The sequence below is a fragment of the Brassica oleracea genome, chromosome C6 (assembly GCF_000695525.1).
Source record: "Brassica oleracea var. oleracea cultivar TO1000 chromosome C6, BOL, whole genome shotgun sequence".
In the NCBI taxonomy this organism is placed as follows: Eukaryota; Viridiplantae; Streptophyta; class Magnoliopsida; order Brassicales; family Brassicaceae; genus Brassica; species Brassica oleracea.
Window position 1 is genome coordinate 20,528,571 of NC_027753.1, and position 7,748 is coordinate 20,536,318.

General features: G+C 40.3%; 2 protein-coding genes across 4 annotated transcripts in view; both read right to left on the minus strand.

The window, feature by feature from the left end:
- LOC106301036 (cytochrome P450 94B3-like) overlaps positions 1-2,058 on the minus strand; it is a 7,815-nt gene extending 5,757 nt beyond the window's left edge. Inside the window, exon 1 of one of the 3 annotated variants that reach the window (XR_001262139.1) lies at positions 1,524-2,019. Coding sequence is in view for 1 of the 3 variants with exons in the window: in XM_013737340.1 (XP_013592794.1) it covers positions 1,524-1,981 (458 nt within the window). In the remaining 2 variants the exon portion in view is untranslated. Of the gene's footprint in view, positions 1-1,523 lie in introns of all 3 variants that reach the window. The other 2 variants (XR_001262140.1, XM_013737340.1) reach the window with 2 other exon arrangements.
- Positions 2,059-6,465: 4,407 nt separating this feature from the next.
- Positions 6,466-7,589, minus strand: LOC106299070. The gene is made up of 2 exons (XM_013735201.1): positions 7,172-7,589; positions 6,466-6,889 (listed from the first exon to the last, which is right to left on the minus strand). Exons 1-2 carry the CDS (start codon positions 7,321-7,323, stop codon positions 6,658-6,660), a joined length of 384 nt encoding a protein of 127 aa, XP_013590655.1. The 5' UTR covers positions 7,324-7,589; the 3' UTR covers positions 6,466-6,657.
- Between the last annotated feature and the right edge of the window lie 159 nt (positions 7,590-7,748).

Below are 7,748 nucleotides of genomic sequence, written 5' to 3' on the forward strand. Positions count from 1 at the left end.
TGTCCTAGCCGTGCATGCCATGTCCATGTAACATCAGTTTCTTGTATTTGAAGACACTTCGGATATTCAACCTCCATTGGCGTCTTGTACAATCGGTTTGGTTGCATTGCGACTTGTACTAATAGCCTTCCACGGGGATCTTTCAGCATCAGTAAGTCTTCTTTCAAATTAACCTCACAATCCATCTCGGTTGCTTGTCCTAGACTTATGATATTGTGTTTAAGACTTGGGATGTAGTAGATATCTTTGAGTGTTCTTCTCTCCCTTGTTTTTCCGATGAACGTGATCGAACCTTTCCCAACAATCTCGACGTTTGATCCATCACCGAATTTGACTTTGCCTTTGATGCTCTCATCTAGGTTTGAGAAGAACTCTCTCTTGCCTGTCATATGGTTACTTGCACCATTGTCAAGGTACCATATACCTGCCTCTTCCTCGCGAGTTGCTATGGCTTCCACGACCTTGTGCATCATTCTTTACAAGCATTAGCTTCGATTGATCTTTATCTTGGGTTTCTTCTTTGGTGCGTTTTTCGAAAGCCTTCAATCTCCCAACAATGTCTTCAAATCCCGTTGAATTTAGATCCAACACTTGTTCTAACGAAGCTACGATGTGAATGAACTTCGTTCTTGGAAGTCCCCTCAGAAACTTCTTTACCAGCTTTGATGCTTCCATTATCTCTCCTAACGCGGCTGCTCTCGATGCTAAGCCTGAAAGTTTTCCTGCGTAGTCATCCACCGTGTCTGTGTCTGTCATCTTCAGTTTGTCGAACTCAGACATCAAAGTTTGTAACCTTGCTTCTCTCACGCGATCAGCACCTAGGTTACGGGATTTGATAGCTTCCCAAATCTTCTTCGATGTATCATGTTCTCCAATCTGAAGTATTAGCGCCTCCGGGACTGATTGAAAGATTAGAGCAATCGCCATATTGTTCTTCTTTGCATCGTTACTCCCTGGATCAATTGTATCCCAAACTTCGTATAAACGAAGCATCACTTTCATTTGCATCGACCATACGGTGTAGTTGGTCGATGTTAGCATCGGACATCGTATGTCCTTCTTCATCTCAAGACCTTTATCACGTGCTTGAAAATCGTCTCCCATGTTTTGATCGAAGTTACTACTCCTCTTGTAAACGACCTTCGAAACCTGGAGCTCTGATACCAATTAAAGTTGCACAAACACAAAGATTATAAGAACTTCTCTTCTTATTATATTTAGAAACTCTCTCAAAACTAAACCTTTCTATGTGTTTCTCTTAATGAAACATCTCTCCATGAGAACTCTTTATATAGGAAGAAGCTACATCTTTTCCTAAGAGCGAAGCTACATCTTTTCCTAATAATAATATGGAAACATTCTTAAGCTCGATATGTTTTTCTTTTTCCTTAACCCATCAAACTTTACTTTAATGAGTTAACTTGCTCCTTAAGTTAATTGGAATTATCCAACATTGTTTAAAGAAAAATAGTTTATGTTTAATTTTTAGATTAAAATTAAATAAATAACTTTTCATTATAGACCTGGTGTTGATTTCGACGGTGGCGTTGGTCATAACGAAGTCACGGAGAGACCTAGTACTGAATTCGTAGCTTGCCGTCTTCCTCTGTTTCCACCACATCTCGCCGTCGGAGTTGAAAATCCAGCGGCCAAGTAAATCCTCAAGAAGCGAGATGAACCGCTCGCCTTTAGGGAAGCTATCGAACTTCGTCTTGAGCATGAACTCGACGTTTGCTGGATTCGCTGTCATGACGAACTGTCTGTTCCCTGGTCGCCGGAAAACAGCTGTCTGTGTCGGACATCCGGACAGAATCTCTACCGTCCAATCGAGGAAACGGTGACGGTTTTTGACCAACCCAGGTAAGCTTCCGACAATGGGGTAGGATTTGAAACCGATATGTGAGGAAGGTTTCCTTGGGAAGATGAAGAAGATGAAGATAGGGAGAGAGACGAGGAAGAAGATGATGATGAGAAACTCCATTTGTCTTGTTGTCTGAGCTGCCTTTTCACTTTAGTTTCAGACCAAGTGTTTGTCGCAGGTATCAATCAAATTGAAACAGCAGAACAAGGGAAAAAACATGTCATTTGATATTTTTACTATTACTTGGGCATTTCGAGGGCCCAAAATAGCATGTTTATTGGGTTCAATTCGATATTCTAAACTCAAATCCACAATTCGATAATCTTACTGCTGTACATTATCATATATTATAGTTCAGTTTTACATAAAATTATATATTACATAAATTATTTTATAATTAACTTTTTAGTTTAGACTAATTTTCTAAAACTTACAAAATAAAAATTTCAAATTATGTTTTACGGACTACAGATTTCATGTTCTACGGAAAATGACTTAGTGGAAATTGAAATCCACGTTTTGTTATTCAATACCATTCGATTAGAATAATTAATCTACTTTTTTCATAGTTATCTAAGTATTGTTGGAATACACATTCTACGCTTAGCCTATCACTATAAATTTTGAAGAATAAGCAATGTACAAAAGATTCAAAAGCCTAATATTAATATTAGTAGAATAGATTTCAAACTGCTTGTCTTCTTTCTACGCTTAATAGAATATGTATTATGTGGATAATTCTGAACAAACCTGCGAAAATATGGAAAATGCAGTTATGAAAATATCTGCATATCTTTTGTATTTCTATATATGGAAAATATATTTTCTTAACAAAAAAAAAAACAAACAATAGACCACTAATTCTCAAATTTTCATTTCCATATTTAACTACAATCGATTTTCTTAACAAACAGATTGAAAAATCACTTTTTATTTTATTCTAGGATGATGTGTTTAAAGTCTCAATTTGGAACAAAATATGGGTTTTATTCAGGTCGGGTCTAGGGTATTGTTTTGGTTTGAAAATTGTGTTCAAATAGGGTACTTGTGTTTTTTTTTTTTTACACTGAATTATCATTAGCCATGAAGGGAAAGGGTTGTGAAAATTCTACAACTAGAAGGCGCTAAACAAGAGTAGCAAGAGAGGAAACATAAAGTATCACCCAAAAGGGACATAAAGATATTAAAGCAAGCTTGAAGGCTTGCTGAAAAGAGAGACACGTCGGCGGCCTACATGCACCATGTATCTCAGGAAGAGGGAGGTAGAAGGGCTTGTGCTTTTGTTGCCAGATAGTGCTGAAGCCAAGAGGTACTCCCTTTAGAGATGTACGACTGGTACCGATGATCAGATGTTACGCTTTCCGAAATTTTCATAGCTGAAACGTTCCTCAAAGGTACCACATAATCTAAACTCCAAGCCTGCATTTGTTGAAGTTTGGTGATGATATCCTGAGCGATGTGTGGGGTACTTCTGAGAGCAGGGTTGTAGGACTGAAGCCTCTCGTGTGCCCTTTTGAAAGAAGATTGGAAAATGATCTTTGTAAATCGCATTGTCTTGAGACAATCAACCGCCCAGAACGTTGCTAATAGCTCTGCCTCTTCTTGGCTTTGCACAAAGGAGTAAGATCGTCTGCTATGCATGAGAACATTACCTCTTGTATCACGCAGAATCCAGGCAGCTCCACAATTGGTTTGGTCACTTAACCATGAGACACCAATGTTGCATTTAAGAAAATCCGGATGAGGGGCCATCCATGGTGCAGCAGTGACATGTCCAGACGTCGGAGCTAGTGGTGTATCTTCCTTGGGGAAATTAACTTCAAACCATATTGTTGCATCCTCTTCTGCTTTCTTGAGAATTTTTGAGGAAGATACCTGAACTTTTTCAAACACCAGCATGTTTCTGGCCTTCCACAGCTGCCACAAGATCCAGGGGAAACTCTTTTTGATATTTGGCGGGCATTATTTCCTTATAATACACGCTATTAGGTGATGCATGTTCAAGAAAACAGAGTTTTTGGATAAACCCCTTTGTGGTAGGGGTAACTTCACTTCCCTCCATACATTCTGAGCCAGAGGACATGAGAAGAGAATATGACAGATCGTTTCAGTACCACCACCACATTGCTTACATAGAGGGTCGACTGGGATGCCTCTAGAGCGGAGCTGATCAGATACTGCAAGGGCGCCTGACATAGCTCTCCAGATAAAATGTCGAATCTTTGGAAACGTAGGAAGCTTCCAAATATTGCTCCACAACTTTCGCTCGATTGGAGGGAGCCGATTCGTTGTTGGAGATTCAGCTGTTCGTATGGAATCCAGAAGCCTACAGCCACTCGGAGACGAGTAGTTACCATCTTTTGTAAAACCCCAGAGCCATGAGTCTGGCTTATAGCGTTCTGTTTTCATCTTGAGGATTAAAGTTGCATCCGCTTCCACAAAATAGTTTCTCACCTTTTGAACATCTCATATTCCTGTGTTTGGTATGAGAAGCTCCTCAACACACATCGTCAAGTCGACCTCCGCTTCTGGTAAGTACATTGGTGGTCTCGGTAATGGATCAATGATCCAATTATCTGTCCAAACCTTCGTGGTTCTACCATCACCAAGCTTCATAACCATGCCCTGTGCAATCAGATCTCTTCCATGGAGTATACTTCTCCAAGCAAAGGAGGGTCTCGTTCCAAGACCACAGTCCATGAATGAACCATTCCTCCAATATTTGCTCTTGAGCACCTGCGAGACCAGGGAGTTTGGTTGTTGTAGAATCCTCCATGCTTGTTTAGTAAGTAACGATTGGTTGAAGCCACTGATGTCATGGAACCCTAGTCCACCTTCATCTTTCCTTTTACAGAGTCTTTGCCAAGCAACCCATGATATTTTCCTCCTATTAGATCCACTACTCCACCAAAATTCCACAATGGCGCTAGTTAGTTTGTCACAGAGATCCTTTGGGAGTTTGAAGGCCGACATGGTGTAGACCGGGAGTGCTAGGGAGACAGACTTCAAGAGTATCTCCTTCCGTCCTTGAGATAAAGCTCGTGCAAACCAACCATGTAAGCGTCCCTGAAGTCTTTCTCGTATAAAGTTCAGCAAATCTTTTTTTGAGCCCTGAAAACATTCTGGTAACCCAAGATAAGAACCAACTCCACCTTCCTTGTCAATCTCCAGAACTCTTTTGATATCAGATTTAATGAGCTAGGGGATTTTAGCGCCAAAAATGATGGAGGATTTCAACTTGTTAATTTTTTGACCAGATGCTTCACCATATTGCTTTAGACAATCCATGAGTACTGAGCTTTCAGCGACGTCTGCTCTACACATCATTAGATTGTCGTCAGCGAAAAGGAGATGATGGACTGCCGGTCCTGTTGGAGCCAATTTGATCCCATGGAGCTTGCCCTTCTTCTCAGCTACATTGAGAACATTAATCAAGGCTTCAGTACACAAGATAAAGAGGAAAGGCGACAATGGATCCCCTTGACGAATGCCTCGTTCCGGCTTGATGAATGCATGTGCTTGACAGTTGAGGAGGATCGAATAAGACATTGTTCTGACACATGTCATCACCCATCGAGTCCAAACTCTGTCAAACCCCATTTTTTCCAGCAGTGTTTCCAAGAAGGACCACTCAACTCTGTCATATGCTTTTGACATGTCTGTCTTTACAGCCATGTATTGCTTGCCAATAGAGTCGTTAGTCCTCAGACCATGAACCATCTCGTGTGCTACAATTATATTGTCTGAGATCAGCCTTCCGGACACAAAGGCTCCCTGTGTTTCCGAGATTAAAGAAGGCATAAAGCCTTTCAGTCTGTGACAGAGGATTTTAGAAACAATTTTGTACTGCACCAAGCAAAGACTGATTGGTCTCATGTCCTTAACTATTGTTGGGTTAGGGATTTTTGGAATTAAGCAGAGATGAGTGTGGTTCCATCCGGTAGGCAGAGATACCGAAGAGAAGAAGGTCTATACTTCCTCAATGATTGAAGGACCAACTATATGCCAACATTTCTTATAGAAATCTCATGTGAAACCATCTTCCCCAGGCGCACTGTCACCACTGATACTGAAAGCTGCGTTTTTAATTTTCTCAACAGTGACTGGGCTCATGAGTGTAACATTCATCTCAGGGGTTATTCTGCTCTCAAAATCAGCAAATAATGTTTCCAAGTCATGTGGATTCGTACTCAAGAAGAGCTCCTTATAGTAATCCACCGCCAGGTTCCCTTTAGCTCCTTCTGAAGAGAACTTTGTACCCGGTTCATTTTGAAGCATAATGACTTTGTTTTTAATCTTCCTGCCTTTGACGCTGTTGTGGAAGAAAATAGTGTTTTTATCACCTTTCTAAGCCATTGTTCCCTGCACTTCTGGCGCCAAAAGAGCTCTTCCTGTTTGTATGCTTCAGCTAGCTCAGTTTTCAGTTTCTTCATGACTTGGAAGTCCGGGTTCCGTTTATCAATTTCCAACTCCAGTTTAGACGATAGCCGTTCAATGGAAGTAAGGGTACTTGTGTTTAGGGCGTCAAACCACACTTGCAAAAAGAAAGATTTTTAAGATTATGACATGATAAATTTCATTGCCAAAAAGATGTTTACACAGACACACTCATAGACAGATAAACTAACTAAATAAACTCACAGTTTTTTATAAGACATAAAAGTTTATAAATATCATTACAAAGAAATGAGAAGAGTTTGTAATTCATCACAGAAAATCTCATCACAATTGTAATTTACAAACTATGACAACTAAGACGTTGCACATAGCACAACCCAAATCCTCTGAGTTCAAAATTAAGAACAATGTTTAGAGACTTGTTCCACCATATTTGACTCTGTGCCCATCCCATGTACAACAGCTGATTGAGTAGACTGGTTCTTGTCCAATCTCTCATACTCGGTATTTAATCCCTGCATGAATGCCCTGAAGGAACTCAAATATCTCAGATGAGCTTCTCCGTCTCCTCCGAATGGTAGAATCAAATTCCCTGAAATGACTTCCCAACCAAGGCAAACACGTTGAAAGCTGCAATGAGTAAAACATGGTCTTATAACCTGCCTACACTTCACACTTGGTCTTTGTCATTTTCCCTTGAGCTTCTAGTTCCAGAGATTCGTCTAATCTAATGTAATGTCAAGCTAAAGACAGGTTGAATCAAAACTCATTTCTCTTCTCAACAAAACCCTGGTGTAAAATAAACCTTTTCTGTATCAATATTTCATTACCTAAGTACCTATAAGAAACCGGCTTTTTCTATGTCTAAGACGTTTCAAAAGCCTGAATCTAAGCATAGAGTCAACACCATACCCTGCAGGAGAGCTTAGGAGGTAGTTGCAAACTCTAGGCATCAGCTTGAAGTTGTTATCCAGAGTGTATGAGAACACATCTACCGCTGCCGCTGCATCAAGTTGTTCTATTTTGCAGAGTCCTTGAATCAATTTGGTACAGCTTCGATGCATCCTCAATCTTCACTGCTTTGTATAACCCTTGAATCAATATTGTACACAAAACAACATCAGGATTGAACACAACTCAAATCCATCATCGTATCTCCCGCCTCTAAACAACCCCATCAATTAAACTGCTATAACTTCCGAAACACGTTTGGTCGCAGATACAAACTTAAAACAAACTTTCTAATCAAACCTTGAACACAAAAACCAACACTAACAGAGGATAGGGATGGAATCAAACAATTTTGGACGGCGACGACGACTAAGGAGAAGCGGATACGATATTTTGGAATTTTCCCTTTTTATTTAATTTCTCTTATAAATATAACCGGCCCGGTTCATAACCGGTCCAGTTCATAACCGGCCCGTTTTATAACCGGCCCAATGCTAGGGAGAGAGAGAGAGAGTCGACCGTGAGGAGAGAGAGAGAG

What these genes read in the sequence shown, in the direction of transcription:
- LOC106299070 (XM_013735201.1), bottom strand. Translation starts at nt 7,323, where the DNA reads ATGCATCGAAGCTGTACCAAATTGATTCAAGGACTCTGCAAAATAGAA. An exon ending in CTCCTAAGCTCTCCTGCAGG is followed by an intron (nt 6,890 to 7,171) that starts GTATGGTGTTGA and finishes TACTCATTGCAG; the next exon opens with CTTTCAACGTGTTTGCCTTG.